This window comes from Tasmannia lanceolata, unplaced genomic scaffold, assembly GCF_043159265.1.
Source record: "Tasmannia lanceolata isolate RefF3 unplaced genomic scaffold, GAP_Taslan_0.1 ptg000018l, whole genome shotgun sequence".
NCBI classification, from domain to species: Eukaryota; Viridiplantae; Streptophyta; class Magnoliopsida; order Canellales; family Winteraceae; genus Tasmannia; species Tasmannia lanceolata.
Genome location: NW_027518695.1, coordinates 52841685 through 52858619, shown reverse-complemented (window position 1 = coordinate 52858619; position 16935 = coordinate 52841685). Strand labels below are relative to the sequence as shown.

At 37.0% G+C, this 16935-nt stretch overlaps 1 protein-coding gene across 6 annotated transcripts; it reads right to left on the bottom strand.

Moving 5' to 3' along the window:
• Nucleotides 1–360: 360 nt before the first annotated feature.
• On the bottom strand, nt 361–16882 carry LOC143851491 (putative disease resistance protein RGA3). 6 transcript variants are annotated; one of them, XR_013236355.1, is made up of 5 exons: nt 12738–16882; nt 7181–7298; nt 1494–2054; nt 1254–1405; nt 361–1130 (listed from the first exon to the last, which is right to left on the bottom strand). XR_013236355.1 is itself a non-coding variant. In XM_077360950.1 (2 exons), the coding sequence occupies exon 1, from the start codon at nt 16565–16567 to the stop codon at nt 12755–12757; it is 3813 nt and encodes a 1270-aa protein (XP_077217065.1). In that variant the 5' UTR covers nt 16568–16882; the 3' UTR covers nt 7179–7298; nt 12738–12754. The 6 variants fall into 6 exon arrangements, 1 of the variants encoding a protein (XP_077217065.1); XR_013236356.1 differs by having other exon boundaries at nt 1663–2054; XR_013236354.1 differs by having other exon boundaries at nt 1254–1807; nt 1928–2054.
• Between the last annotated feature and the right edge of the window lie 53 nt (nt 16883–16935).

Sequence of the window (16935 nt, the reverse complement as noted above, 5' to 3'; positions counted from 1 at the left end):
TCAGACCAGCCACTTCATGAATAAAGACAACAGCTTTTGTCTCCATTGACGAGGTGGGTGTCTGACATGCGACAGACCATCCACGAAATGCCTTCTGCAATGGACGCTAGCAATTCCCAAAAAATATATATTAAACATAACAGAGTGATGGGGAAGAAAATAAAAACTCTCCAGGCCCTGTTTGTTTCAGATTATACAACAAGTGAGGGTGAGTTATGGCAACCGATTATGCGAAGCATCAATTATCAACATAATCAGTTGCAACAAAAGTGACTTCATCATCATTTCATAAGTGATCATGATACACTTACTGTAATGTTAAATGGCTAAATACCCTTTAATATGTAATAATTTGGTTATTTTACAATGCATTTAAAAGGATGACTATTTTAACAAGCGCACTTCTTACATGCAATAAACAGAAAGGAGACAATCATTCTTTGGGGATCATAAATCCACCCAATCAACAAAGAAATTCGATTATCAAGTGATTAAAATTTTGAACTCAAATTCATCAAACAAGCAGCCCTAAAAATCCAATGAAATCTAATCAAACAAACTGAAACCAATACCATCATCTGAATCTCCGCAGGTTTTCTTTCTTCTCTTCCTCCTTGGGAACAAGTCACCCACAGCAAAAAACTTGCTTGGATAAACAATTGATCAATGAGCTAAAGCAAATTAAATATCTAATCAAACAAATAGAACAGATCGTAAACTGTCCTGACCTTCAACTTTGTATCTCTGCTTAGTATCTCCGTGGCAAATGAAAACTCTAATATTCTTCCAGGCCCTTTCCAGTTCTTTCTTTTCTTCTCCAACCAAATCTCTGGTTTTCCTCTGAGAAAGTCTCACAGGAAGTCACAGCATTTCTGCAGATTGAGGATTATGCCAATACTTTCATGGAAAGTTGTCACAGTGAAATCAAAGTTGAGCGTTCGGCCCTATTGGGTTGGTTTAAGGCTCTAAAAGAACCCTCTAAGGCCAACTGCACCTTCACCAATATCATTGATCCCTCCCATAAAGCTTGAATAAAGAGACTTTCCCACGGGGATGCATTTCTCTGTTGGGCACTCTCACAGGCTGAGACAGATTTCTAGTAGCATCAGCAGGACTCTAGGAGTGTACGTCTGAAACAAGTAAAGCCAATGGCTGATGAGAAAACAATGTATTTACATAAGTTCATAATAGAAATTTCAATTATTAGAGGCCTGAAAATGCGTGTTAAAGAACAATCAATCCCAACTCCTCACCGGCAGAACCTTCTCCCATCCAGCAGGCAATTCACCAAATGAGTGACTTCAACTCTGCCGCTTCCTCTTTATACTTCTTCTCATGTTCTGAGAATTTAGCATTCCATTCTGCTTCAAGACCAACACCTTCTTGGACTTGGCATCTCCAATGACTGTAAAAGAAGTGTGAGACACAATAATCAGCAGCAAAAAAGTTCATTCACTTGAGAGAGCAACACAAGTCCTTCCAAGTTGACATACCTCTTCACCTCTTTCACCCATTCACTTGATTCCAATTCATTTTTTTAGCAAAACCTCAACTCGAGTCAACCCAAGTTGCACCCTTAAGCTCAATGGGAGAATTACAAAATGATGGGAGGAATGTTATTATTGGAAAAAAAGAGTACCATTCAATTTCCTTTGAAAATACCTGTCAATTACTCCAACGAACAGAACACAAGGACAACTTTCCAAGCTTTGGAAACACAGCTTCTATTTTATTAAACACCCAAAGCAGTTCATCACAATATCTCCAACAGCAATAACCAAGAGGTGGGCCCCAATGACCTATCTCCCTTGAATAGAGATTGGTGGAGAAGTTAAGCAACAGTTGCACTTGTATGGATGCTGTTTAGCACAACTGGCTTTTCAAGTCATACACAACACCTAAGAGTTTTAGGGAGCAGAATCCGAACCTCGAATCCGTGTCAGATCTCGAGTCCGACTTTTTGGGATTTGCCGAATCCGAACCTCGAATCCATGTCTGATCTTGACAAGTGAATCCGAATCCATGCAACATAGGTGCCCACTGAATTTTTTAACCTGAAATGGAAAGATTAACATGTAAGTTGAATTTATATTCGTTGAATTTTAGCTCAGATTGATACATCCCTGATTTGCTCCATAGATATATTACATGAACATAGAATTTCCAGAGGAATAACCTCATGGAATATAAATTTGGAGAAAAAACTACAATACGACAAATTCTTTATGCAGTCATGTTCGACTGAAGCAACATCTAAACAACACATTCAAACAGTAATGAGTATTTAAGGTAAACCACTGTATTTAAGAAAGTACCCAATAAAGACATTAAAATGAATTTAATCACCACCGATCTCTATTCAAAATAAGTTTTGCAATAGTACACTAAGAGGCAGTTAGGCAGCTGATAAGAAAATTGTTTAGCCCCACTATTAATTAGCAAAGATTAAAACGATATACGGCCTTCTTTACTTTTTCTTGATGTCCTTGATAATATCCAGCAAAAAGGCTGAGCAAATCTATCCAACCAGATATTAGACTTTGGCTAGTGTATAAGCAAGATGACGTATTTTCTTGTAATATTGAGAATTATAATAAAAGGATAGAATAGTTTGAATCTGGTGGACGTACTGTTTAATCGCCATGGACATGCGCATTTCTGAGAGATTTAATCTCCCAAAGATAGATGCAAATTTTGCAAGATTGTTCATTTTTTCCAGTCTCAGACGAGGAAAGAACTAAATTCTGAATGGGTGGTTTTTTCTACGGAAGACAAACCCCTAGAAGTCATCAGTTTTCTTAGTATTTGTAGACATTTCCGAGACATCATCGTTAATAAGTTTGATCAGACATAACTTGCAACATTTTTTGAACCTTCTCGTATATCTCTCCTTCCATAACTCAAAGGATGTGGAGCAAATCCTTCCATAATATAACTTTGCATCCAAAGATGAAATACTTGGCTCAAGCCATCAAATTTGTTAAAGTATAAAAAGATTAAATACTGCCTTCTCCAACATCATAGCAAATGCCCGGGTTCAAACTTCATGGATAGCAAAATCCACATGCAATGGCAAAACCCAAAAGAGGGGCCACATGTGCCACGTGTAGGCCAACCCTAAAACAGGGGTCACACGTGAGGGGGAGTGTTAAAGTATAAAAAGATTAAATACTGCCTCCTCCAACAGCTTAAGCTTTTGGAGTAACTGGTAGTTTCACAAGATTGTAACTTGAGGGGTCCAAACAAGGTGGAGAGATAGAAAAAATGAACAGAAGTCCTTCAAATTGAAATTGGGCAGCTAATGGTATATGCCTTCAAGATTCACAACTTTTTCAGAAAGGCCATCTGGATACAACTTGTCTAGATTTTTTAACAGTCCTTCATCTATATTGAATTTCTTGAAACGGAATACGAGAATGGATCACTATCTATGTGTGTGTGTGTGGGTGGGTTGGGGGTGGGGGATGGCGGTTGGGGTTGTCAGGAAAAAAGAGTTTCATCTTGTGCAAGTGATTTTGTTCTCTTAGCTATGGAATCTGATTTCTTTGCAACTATCTTCCCATTTTTTCCGGGTTCGCAGCACTATTTCCAGCTATGGATCCTACAATTCCTTACAAATCTCCATGACAACCCCTTCATCCATCTTGACCCTGGCTAGCAACTTAGATTGAGCCCTGGGACTGATCTTCCCATGGCTTCGATACAGTAGTACTCATAATGTAAGGTTAGTGGGTGGCATAGCTAAATTCCTCATCAAGATGACTGGAGAACCATCGACCAGATTGTCCCAGCACAATGATTAAAAGTGTCTTTGGAGCTTATTCCATTGAAGTAGTTAGGGCACTAATTGAGTGAGCCGTGGATCATAAACGATGATCATATCTTAATTTAGCTAATCCCGCGACTCAAGAATTTGGATAGAGCTAAGAGAAATGCCTAACTTATAAGAGGAGGTAGAGACCAAGTACTCCCATTTCAAATCGTAAATTAAGCAATTTTCAGGGTACAACAAAGTATTGTCATTTCTCTTATTACTTGAGAGTCCATATTACTTGAGAGTCCACCTCAAATCGTAAACCAAGCAATTTTCAGGGTACAACAACCCAATAGGGTCCTCTTCAAGTTCAAACTTATGCTTTAACATAACACACCAGCTAAGAGGTGCCTGAAGCAGCAACACTTAAGCTATTGGGTCCTGAAAGTACTATCATTAGGAGCAAGACATTTAATAAGTTATGCAAACATTTACTTCGCAACTCTCTGGTTTGTGGATTGCATGTTTGGCATTTGGATTTGTTTGGTTTTTCTACTTGTCAGTAGGACATTGGTATGGGCCAATATGTAGAGGCATTAATTAGCAAATTCTTAACTTTTTGAATTTCAAATTCTGTTTACTGATGCAACCTAATAATATAAGTAATCATGACAACATTTTAATATATTGCTCTGCTCTCATATAGAAGAATATGAGATTGTCAATACATTTCAGTGTTACATTGTAGGCAATATAATCAAAGTGTTTCGCTACTTATGATGTTATTCCGTGGTAGGTTAGCAATAATATGAATGTCACTAAATTATTCTGGTATTGTCTAAAATTTGCAGCCTCACTATTATGCATTTTGTTTTAGTATATTCATACAGATTCTCTGCTTCTGTTAGTATTAATGCAGAAAAGTTTTATTTACAGTAATGTTTCCTTGAAAGTAAAGTCAATATCGAATATTAGAAATTACAAAGTGAATGCCAGCTCCATTCACCCATACTGCCAAACGCCCATATGCCCGAGTATTGGAACAATTGGGATCCATATTGCCTAACAAGGCTGCAAATCCTAGACCGTGTCCTTGTTTGAGGTTTGGAGAACATGGAGTTACTAGCCCTCAAGTTTCCAAACTACTTCAAAAAATAATTTATATAGTATCTAATTTATTGTCCTATTTTACTCAAAATTAGTTTTATCCAATACTTAAGAATGTGTTGTAACCGTTGTATTCAGTAGGGTGACTAGCCATGTCAACTCAACTCAAGATCATGACTCATACCTGGAAATCTTTCTGAATGCAACCACCTGCCTACACGGTATTATTCTTTTTAAAGATAACAATAGAGCATATGAAAATAAAACCTTGAGTTATAGCAAAATGGAACAAGATGTCCCAGGAAATACAGTAACAGAAAAAGCTTCCCATCCACCAAGAAGATGTCTACAAAGTATTAACCACTCTATAATTCACTATGCCTAAGTCCCTGTTCGTTTTAGATTGCGAAAACCGATTGTGAACCCCAAACCGATTCTTGGACTCAAAATTAAATTTGATTTTGAGTCCAATAATAGGTTTGAGGTTCACAATCAGTTGTCGCAATCTAAAACGAATAGGACCTAAGAAAAACCTAAATCTCGAAGAACCTGCCATCAGGAAAATAGTGCCTGACGCGACACAACAGCACAGAATGGCTAAAGCTTTCACTACTTTGATAGATGTAGCGGATGGGAATAGAAAAAACATCCCCCCCTGAAGTGTCCCACAAACTACTGGAAGTGGAGGGTGTTCTCAATGCTCAGTGAAGAGCACTCCACGGTCTCTCTTTTTATGCCTATTTGCAATATCTTTAGTAGATGTACAAATGTGGTTGAAGGATGTTGAAATGAATTTGTTATAGATAGAATAAGTGTAGATAGAATAATTCTAACACCCATCTTACTTATCTCCATGGTCCATAGGACATTCTTTTAGCCCATCTTATCATGTTGCTTGGATCACCTTCAACTATAAGATTTCCGAATAGTTCTTCCTTGGAGATACGAAGACCCACCAATAGTTCTACTTCATTAATCCATTTTTTTGAAATATGACAATTTCATTGATACTTTGAACAGCATTGGGGACCAGGAGTCCCGCCCTGCAATACATATATATCAATGGTACTGGACCAGGCATACCTGGAACCAGAAAGCATAGGCCTAAGCAAAAGATTTTTGTTGTTAAAACAAAAGCCAGAGTTAGGTAACAACAGAAGCAAAAAACACCCACAAAATTGCTGAAAACATAAGAACATTCTGCCTTACCCAGAACACTTCTCCAAATCTTCCAGAATGGTGATGAATTCATCATAGAGCAATTCCTCATTGACAAATTGGTCTTCTTCATTCAAGTTTGATTTTTCTGAGGCCTCTTCTCTTAGAATCCAATCCTCCAGCCTATGAAGCCCATCCTTTTTCTTTACCGCCCAATCTACTTCATTAATCTATTGTAATCTTTGTTTATCTGTTTCTCACATAATAGAACATTGTGGTTTCTCCCATGGATGTAGGCACCATTTTCAAACCACATAAAACACTTGTGTTATCATTATACTTGTTTTAATGTTACTTTTGGACGCAAGATCGAATTAGGTTCGTCAGATTTCTACACCGAGTAATCATCGAGGGAGCGGGGGAGGGGCAGAGCCTCCCAATCAAATGATTCAAGCTGTTAAATTCATAGCATGTAATACGTACAATCGAGGATAGATCAACGGTAGTGTCAACAGACGAATAGTCCAAAGAGCCCAGCCAGTAAGATTGCTAAGACAGGAAAAAACATGGTTTTAGTGTTGAAAAGTTTACTACAGTTGCTTTGTTGCATCTGAAGCATCAGTCTTTCAATTATTTTAAGACTTAAGGATTGATCCGGTGGCCTTGCACTGCAATCCCTGCCCACTGACCCAGAAGAAATACTTACTAGCATGCAAGCTATAGTAGAAAGTTACCCACACTTACCCAGAAGAAAGAAAAAGATTAATATAGTTACTAGCATGGAAGCTATAGTAGAAAGTTACCCACAATGCACTCTAGCGAAGAAAAAGAAAAAATATTAACAAAGATGGAGCTTCAAAAATCAGCTTGGGTTGTACATCTAGAGGCATTCTAAATAGAATTGCTAACGATTTCATTGTTGGCTCTTTGAATTTATGGCAGCTATTAAGAATATTGTAATCCAACTCTCTAGACTTGTTTTTGTGCTAAAAAAGGAACCACATATGCTTTCATTTCATGTATTCAGTCATAGGCCAGTCCCTGAGACTCCTTTAGGAAGTTCCGAAGCTTAAAACCAATATAACATTATCTTTGTTGTTGATACAAGTGCAATCATGATTTGCATACTAACCAACCATAGGTATGTTTGTGCGAAGGTACCTATTGGATATTACATTCTGGACTTCATGATGTTCAATATCCGTTCAAGGCTGCAAATATAGATATTCTGCCTTTTGATTTTACAATGAGAGAATGGTGCCCACCAATTTCGCTTAACCTGAAATAAAAAGATTAGCATGTAAGTTGGCATTTAAATTACTTGAAGTTTAGGTCAATTAGGTACATCTTAGATTTATTTCTTAGCTTGAGTACATAAACATAAACATTTCCAGAGAAATAAAGTCATGGAAGGTAAAGTTGTAAAAAACTACAAGTTGAAAATTCTTTTCACTGTCATGTTCAATTGAAGCAATATCTAAACAAGTAATAATTCAAACAATAATGGGCATTCAAAAAAAGGAACTAAATAATAAAGAATTGAATGACCTTGTACTCATAGTAACGATTTATTGGCAAAGTCTACTGTCAGACAACAACAAAACTTTAGAGTAAAATTTTTAAAGAGGAGAGTAGCGTTTGTGTGGGATTGCCATTTTTGGAGACTGAGAGGGATTGGGGTTTTGAAAAGAAGATAGAATTGAGAACTATATAGGACAGGTAGAAGAACCAATGGCTTCGGTGGGTGTAAGAAGAAAGGAAATATGTATATCTAGTAGGAATTTAAACTCAATCCCTTATTAAGGGATGTTGATCCCTAAGATTTGGTATGGTGTAATTTCTTCTTTAATCATGTAAGAGAGAGAGAGAGGGGGTGGGTGGGGAGGGGGTGGGGGTGGAGAGGAGAGGAGAGAAATCATGTAGCGGGGAGAATAATCTATTTTTCGTTGTTCTATTAATGAGCATGACAAAGTATTTTCTACAGTAGAAATTACCAAAAAACTAAAATATTCCAATAAAGGGTAATCAAAAAGCATGTAGAGACATAGTTAGATGACATGCTTGAAATGCTCACTAGTGCACAATGTTCTACAAAATCAAACTACGAAGTGGCTAGATCAAATCCAAATCAAGTCGGGTGATGAATGGAAGGAGACATTCAAGGCAAAAGATAGTCTCAATGGATGGCTTGTGATGCAAGCTACTTTTGTTTTTTGGGAAGTTATTCACTTGCGTGGAGTTCCTTGGTGGCGAGTGGAATGAATTATCAAGGGCGAATTTCTTTCCAACTGGGGGGTGATGTCATCCAAAGAATAGAAGTCATATGGTTCACAGGGGGACATATTTTCCATTTACCATGATAAAAGAGGACAAAATTGAAAAGAATGAAAGAAAGAGAGGAAGTTAACATAAAATGGAGGCATTTTTAATAGAGAAAAGAATAATGGTCAATCTTCTTTGATGACATATTGGGGACCTAAATGGGTAGTTATGATAGTTGCATTTTCCAAAAGTTGACTACATTGAATTCTCTATGCATTGAAGATTGTTTCTTGGTTGAAGGCGGTCAATATTTGAATTTTCCACGCATTGTAGGTTGTTCCTAGGTTGCATGACCTTACGTTTCATATTTTGTTATGCCTTGTAAGTTGTTCGAAGTCTTTAATTCTAGCATGTATGAGATAAGGTAGTAGGTTTACGCAAGGAACTTTTGATTGATATGACATTTTATATTTATAAGCTTCAAAACTGGTAATTTTGAGAAATATAGAATGGAAGACAAGCCTATCTTCCCTTCAACTTTTAGGTAGTGTTAAATGCTATTTTACCGTTAACATTGTTATTAAATTTATCTCCTTCACATCCTACTTTATGTTTTCTACCAATGTTGTAGCGATTCGTATTCGGATCGCTACAACAATTGTAGTTTTAGGAGAAATAGTCATCAATTGTTTTCCGAAAGTCGGTAAATCAAAATCTAGTAGTTTTTTTATTTTAGCAATTTCTTTTTTTCTTTTTTCTTTTTTGAGTTTTTCTAGGTAAAGAATATTATTAATTACTTATGTTTCAACAGATATAGAGTACAAAGGAGATTTTTTGGGTTCATTTAGAAAGGACTATCAGTCTGGGACTAGAAAGTTATGCTTTAGAAATTAGAAGATGCTTTTTGTACAAGTACTATCTACGTACTTCATTGTAAGGTTTCAGTGGAAAGTTCATAATTACTCTTTTTGATGGAACAGTTCTATTACTGCTATGGGAAAGAAGTTCATTATTTTGGAACCTTTTATATACGAACAATTCATGATTACTTATTTTAGTGGATCTTCTTTAGTGCTTCCATGAAAAAAAAAAGTTCATGATTTTGGAATTTTTTATTTAGTGGGCAATTTCTAAAAAAATTTCTAAGATTTTCAATCTCTCGACTTCATTCTTCCAATTGATGTTGTATTTACTTCGGATTTGCATCAGTTCTGCATCAATCTTGAGTTCTAGATAGACAGGTGCCTATTAGCTATTTGAAGTTGCAGCAATCCTGTTCTCATGTTGGGCTCTTAAGGATTGACTGTTTCAAATGGGATTTATAAAAGTATGATATGTGCCAAGAAAGATAAAAGGGAACCTTATCTACCTCAAAAGGAAGTCAAGGAGGAAACTGAGAAGTGTTGGAAGGCCCATATTCTAAACCGATTCGTCTACTGGAGGACTCTTGATCAGTAGGAAGGTGAACTCAATCTTGTTATGGAGGAAATAATTTGAGGAAAGAGCTACTAAAGAAAGAGGGAAGATGAGTTGGAATCTGATACTAAAAAAAGTATGAGAAGCAATGCTGCTAAGAGGTGTTTAGGCCAGAGTCTTTCCATGAAATAAGAAGAAGAAAAGAACAAAAAGGACTAAGAAATATAGTAGATGAAACAAATACATCGACCTATCAAGTATCTACACTAAAGCTGAGATCAGTGGACAAATGTGGAAAAAGAACGATAGGTACCTTCCAATGAAGCTTAATTTTTATATGTTGTTATGTTAGATAAATTCGTTTTTGAATATGTAGGGATCATCCTATAATCCTCCTTCCAAAAGGAAAACTAGAGACTTAAAACCCAAGGTTCTGATTCTAATAGTATACGAAATATCAAAATGCAACAAGGATATTATTGTTGAGTAAGATAGAAAGTCATCGCTGTGAACCAAAAATGATAAGATGGTCTGGGAATTTGAAGGTTTGAGTAAAGGAATACTTCCTTCTTTATGAAAAGTTTGTTATCACAGCTTCAAGGAAATTTTATCTAGACTGAATATGAAAGGACAATGAGAAAAACAACAATATTCCTCATATGTTGCAAGATGAGTTGATATTTTCGGATAGGGTAGATGATAGTTTCGACTCAAGCAAAATCCAAAACAAGCTTGCGATTTGGCAAAAGTAAATTGGTCATTGGATTGAAATCCAAATATAGAACCGATATGAATGCCAAGATGAAATAAACTTTTCTCAACAAAATTGGCTTGAGAACATGTTCAGTCCGTAGAAACTATCTAATATAGGTTTGAGTATAGATGAAAGGAAATAATAACCTTATTCTAGCATAATATTATTTCATAAATGGGCCCCCAAAAGGAAATTCTTTACAATAAAGAGGTAAAAGCTTAACTTTTTGTTGTCTACTGTATTGTATTCTAAATCCGAAAACCACAGTCCCACATTTATCCTTTTTTCACAAGAAATCGTGGATACAGTCTTTCGAATTACATTTGGTCCCAACTGAGATGTTTGACTAACCTCAGTGAATGGATAAAGGCATCCAAAAATGATGGAGAAGTGAAAACAAATGAAAATAGGCAGGGATTATTCTTTTTTTTTTGGGTAGATAAGCTAGGATATAACCTCCAACCTCTTTATCATTCTTTATTTGGAAGCCCCAAACTAAAAGAGTAGATGAGATTTTCAAATAAATTGGAGAAAGTTTAGGGCGATAATAACTTGCAACTAAGAAAGATCCAATGAAGCATTTTATGTTAACATGTGTGTGTGTGTGTGTTTAACAAAAAAGAAGTCAATATGCCAGTGTGTTTGCATGTCTGTGTTTTTAATTTTTCTTCTGTAGTAAAAAAATTCAATATGTGTGTGAGAGAGAAAGAGGGAGGGATAGAAACAAAGGTACAAGCAAATTAGAAAATTATTTCAATGTTGATGCTAATTTCTAATAGAAGTTGGTGTGATAAATTGAAAAGAGAATCCTTGTAATAAATGCAAAAGAAAATTCTTTAGACACCACTCCATCTTCTTATACAATGAATGATGACAATGAACGACCAATGAATAGAAAGCTCAATAAAAATCCATGTTGGCTTGTTTGACTTAGTTAAAGTTAACTGTGCATAGATCGTAGCTACACACATTGATCAAATTCTTAATATAGACACTTCTTTTCTTTTGGATAAGCTGAAACTAATTGAAAAAGGAGAACAGAGAAAAATAAAACAAAAAACTACACCAAGGCACAAAGCCACTAAAGGAAAAGAAAAGGAAATCACATAAGAACCAAAGCAGCCTGAACAGTGCTTAAATTCCACAATGTGTACGTGGTAAATTCATCCCAGTTGGATTCTTTTTGTTACAAAAAAAGGTAACAATTTATTGTAAACTAATAGGTAACTAAATTTGAAAATAAATGAAGAAAAATGTAAAACACACTCTACTAGCATCATATCAACTAATGTCAGATTTGATTTTAGAGAAGAAAAATTCAATCCAGACATACAACAAAGAAAAACATTTAACCTACTTCGAACCATGTAAGACAGAATTTTGTATGGGCATCTAAAATTTGTTTGAGTAGATGTCTTTTCCAGCATCATGGTGTTCCATCCTAATCCATAGAACTAGAACAAAGAGCTCTACTAGCATCACATCAACTAATTTTGAATTTGATTTTAGATTAAAATATCTCAACCTGGACATACCAACAAAGCACGCATTTAAACCTGCTTTGTCTTCTCGTTTTCATTTTTCATGGATAAGTGCACTTTCTTTATGAACTTGAAATTTCAATAAAAATTAACAGAGTTTATTTTTAAAGCAAGATGAAAAATTAACTGAGTTTTGATGCTCAGTTCTAGCAGAAGTTTAGGGAATGTAATCAATTGCAAATGAAATCATCAATCAAATAACATTTAAAGCAAACCAACACTAAATAAAAAAGAAAGAAGAATTGAAGAGTTGCTACAAGATCAATTAATATGAATGATACCAAAGAGTTCAAAACAGAGCATAAATTCAATGAATCATATAAGGTAAATTCATCCTAGTTAGCTTTTGTCTTAAACAAGTCATAATCTACTGTATGGCAAGACTAAGACAAGATATTTTGAGCTATGATGAAAAATTAAAGAACCTGAAAAAAAAAATCTCATATGAGTGTCCTTTCTTTATGAACATGGAATTCCAGTAAAATTAATTATTTGTTTTGTTTTGTAAGAAAGTGAAAGAGAGAAAATGAGGAAATGAAAAGAGATAGAGAGAAATCCATTTAAAATAAATAATGGATTGAAATTTATTCATATGATTAATAAAATCTAAGAGCCCTAATTTGGGATTGAACCTCTAGCTCAATGGTTAAGGCTTTTTCATCAACCTGGAGGTCGGAGGTTCAATCCCATCTTACATACCAAAAATAAAATAAAACAAAAGCCAAGAGGAGAGACAGTCGTGTACCTTCTCCAGATTAGTCTTCAAACCCACGAGTAATTTATCCATATGATGGGGATGTGTGAGATATTGGGCCAATATTGGCCTCCGTCCTTTTGACACTGTTTCTCTACTTCCGGACAGCCATCAATTTGCAATCTCTGAAGCGTGGTGGGCAGCCCATCCTCCGGCAAGGAAAGGAGTTGAGGACAGGCACCAATGGTCAAATTTTTGAGGGAGGTGAGGTTCTTCAACATCCCCTTGGGCAGGGATTTCAGATTATCACAAGAATAGATACCGAGGGTTTTAAGCGTGGGGGGCAGTAGCATGCTTGGAGAGAATTCGAGTTGTGAACATTGACAAAAATTCAATTCTTGGAGGGATGTAAGGTTGTTAGAAAAGATCTCAACATTATCAACTGAGAGATATGTAAGCATGTCGAGCATTCCCTCTGGAAACTGCTGCATTAGAGGGCACTTTATAATTGTCATTCTACGGAGGCCGTTGATTTTTGGCAATGACTCTAGTTGTACACAGTTATAAATATATAATTGTTCGAGGGAGGTGAGGTTATTACGCATCCCCTTGGATAGGGACTTGAGATTAGGACAGTTGAAGATCCAGAGACATGTAAGCGCGGTGGGTAGCTCCTCCTCGCCTGCCAATGACTCCAGTTGTGGACAATTACTAATTTCCAATGTTTTGAGGGATGTAAGGTTGTTGAAAATCCCCCTGGGCATGGATTTGAGATTAGAACATGAGAATATCTTAAGGGATTGAAGAGTGACGGGCAGTTCCTCCTCTGGCAAGAATGGGAATTGAGTAACCAAGTCCAGATGTTGGAGGGAGCTCAGTTTTCTTAGCCCCCTTGTAGGCATACACTTGAGGCTATCACAACCGTAGGATATCTGGAGAGATCTAAGAGTGATGGGAAGGCCCTCCTCGCCGTCTCCAAATGACTCGAGTTTAGGACACCCCTCAATTTTTAAATATTGGAGAGAAGGAAGGTCATGCAATCCAACCTCCTTTGGCCAAGACACCAACTCATTACAGTAAGTGACCTCCAATTTCTCAAGTGCGGTTAAGGGTTGAAGAAATCCAGGGGGTAAGGATATCAGGCCTTTAATAGAGCGAATTTGTAATGACTTTAGAGTAGTGAGGCAAGGAACCGAGGCCAATACCATCTCGTTACAGTCTCGTAATTCCAAATTATTAATGGATGGGAGGTGGGGAAATCTCTGCAGCTTAGGACAATTTGATATATCTAGTGTAGCAAGGCATGGCATGTCCCCTTCCCTTGCTCCACACCATTCCTCCAAATTCGGCATGTTTACAAGCTCTAACTCCTCCAATGATGGAAAACCCTTAATAACCTTATTGGACCCACCAATATACTCACCTTCAATATGTTTCAATCCATCCATTCTATAAATCTCGAGCTTCTTGAGGAAAGGTAGCTGTCCAAGGGGTGGAAGTTGTTGGCAATTCAAACATTGAACGAGACTAACAGTGTTCAGATTCGTCAAATTACCGCTCATCATCCACCTTGGGAAACTAACACCACCATATGATAAAATATTTAGGGTTTTGACGTTGGTGTGAGGTTGGAGGCTTTCAAGTACCTCCTCATCAACTGCAGCATCTCGTGGATTATCATCGCTCCATTCCAACGTCAACTCATCAAGGTGCTCTTTCTTCTTCAAATTGGCTTCTTTGCCTTCCTTCTCATCTATCACATTCTCCAAATTTGAAATGTGAATACTTCCCCTCAACTCTGTCAAGTTCTTTAACTCCCTTATTCCACATCCACTTTCTTTGCCCACAACAAATATAGTCAGTGTTTGAAGACTTGTTAATTTCCCAAGTTCCGGCAGCGTAGAAATCTTACAATCCTTCAAAGCGAGATGCCGTAAGTTAATTAGGTTGCTGGTGGACTTTGGTAGCTCAGCAAGTTGCTCGCAATTGCAAAGTTTCAGTGTTTGCAAATTATAGAGGCTACCTATTGATTCCGGCAAGGTTGCAATATTTGTATCAGAGAGATCAAGGTACCTCAAATATTTTAATTCGCCAATAGAATCCGGCAAATCTCTTATCCAAGCATTAGACAAATCTAACACTCGTAAGCATCTCAATTTTAGGAAGAAATCATGAGCAACTTGCTTAGTGGGTGTTTCATACGTTGGCAGTAGCAGAAATGTGCGCAACCTCTCATATTCATGAAAGGACTCGAAAATTCGTGAGGGTTCATTGCATTCCCATATTGATGCACGACGAACCTTTGCAGCGATATTCGAAGAGTCGTTGCTATTTTTTATTCTCAAGTATTCATCACCAGAAACGGATTGCGCAAGGTCATGATTTAAGTCATGCATCTTGAAGCATGATCCGGAGAGCCCTGTAGAATATTTAAAGAATGACCTCCATGTCAAGTCATCAAAATAGTCAGAGCCTATGTCTTCCAATCGCTTCTCAGATTGGATAAATCCTTCTGCAATCCAAAGTTGGATTAGAGTGTCCTTATCAAATTCATAATCCTTTGGAAACAGGGAGCAGTACACAAAACATTGTTTCAGATATGCAGGTAAATGATCGTAGCTAAATTTTAATATTGGAATAATATCATTTCTCATCCTTGATATTTCCCACATATCACTTTCAAGGATATTCCTCCACTTTTTCTCATCAGTATTTGAACGTAAGAGACCTCCAAGAGCTTCTATTGCCAAAGGCAACCCATTGCACTTTTTCACGATCTCTTTTCCAATTGCTACTAAGTTTGGAGATACAACTGAGCTTTCCCCTCTAAACAAGGACCAGCTGTCATCCTCGTCTAAACAACCCAAATTATACCAACGGTTGCACTCTGTGCCCATGATTCTAGCAACGGTTGCACTCCGTGTAGTAACTATAATTCTGCTCCCTTTTGCCCCGAAACTGAATGGGGACTGCAGCCTCTGCAAGTCATTAGGATTGTCATGCCATACATCATCTAGGACGAGTAAAAATCTCTTGCCACTCAATTCTTCCTTGAGCCTAACTTGAAGTGGATCGATTTCGTTAAGATCACAAGAATTTTTTGTAACTGATGCCATAATTGCTTTTGTTATTCTACACAAATCAAAATCTTCAGAGACACAAACCCATCCTCGAACTGGAAAATGATCTCCCACCCGTTTATCATTGTAAATAAACTGGGCGAGAGTTGTCTTTCCGAGGCCCCCAATGCCGACAATCGGAATAACAGAGATATCCTTGGATGACGACGATGACGATGATGATGATGCAAATTCATTCAACAACAATTTTACTATCTCCTCTTTATCGTTAACCCGGCTGCATATTTTTGATTCATCTACTACCGAGCTCATCTGTGGTAGCGTTTTTCTTTCACGCCGCCTCCCTCCATCTCCTTCTTTCAGATGAAGGTCGTGCCTCTCCTTTGCAATTTTATCCAGTCTCTCCTGAATTTCCTTCATCTTCTGTACTATCGTCTTATCTCGAGACAAAAATGGGATGGAATTAAAAACAGACAAGAAGTTGGATAGCGGATGCTTCCTCTTTCTGGATTGATTTCCGCCTTCCAATTTTAATCGGAGCACGTCCGTTGCAAACTCTTCCACTACATCATCAGCGTCGTATGCAACATCCTTAAGCTTTCGAAGCCAATCTTTAACTTCATGACTAATTACTTGCTGCTCTTCAGCATCTTGAAGCACAGCTTGAATTGTGGATAATGTGCTGGAAAGGTTTTCGATCTCCTCATCAATACCCCACAGTAATTTAGTAATCTCTTTTATGGATTCCTTCAATTTGCCAACGATTGCATCAACAAGAGGGGATAGTAAGTAATCCGCCATACCTTGTTCTAGTATTGGAGAGACAAACTAACAAATCGTGCTTCAAAAAAAAGCAAGATTAGAACAGTAAGATAAGAACTCAAAACGCCTCTGGTTTTTTTTAGAACAGAGAGGCTCTTGCAGTGGGGGAAAACAAGTAATGAATCATTATTTTCCTCATGTTCAATATGGCCCACAAAGAGCATCACACGATGAAAAAAAACCCCACATTAAAAGCGCTGTTTCTACGTTCTTTTGACGAAAAATGGGTGTATGACAAATTTTACACGGAAAGACGGACAGTGATAAATTCACCCTCTTTTATGTATGAATTCACCCTGTAATTTTCAAAATGGAAGGTGCAGCCCACACCATAGGATGATCCAAAC

Bases quoted from the DNA above. Each gene is read 5' to 3' on its own strand.
- LOC143851491 (XM_077360950.1), bottom strand. From the start codon at position 16,567: ATGGCGGATTACTTACTATCCCCTCTTGTTGATGCAATCGTTGGCAAA.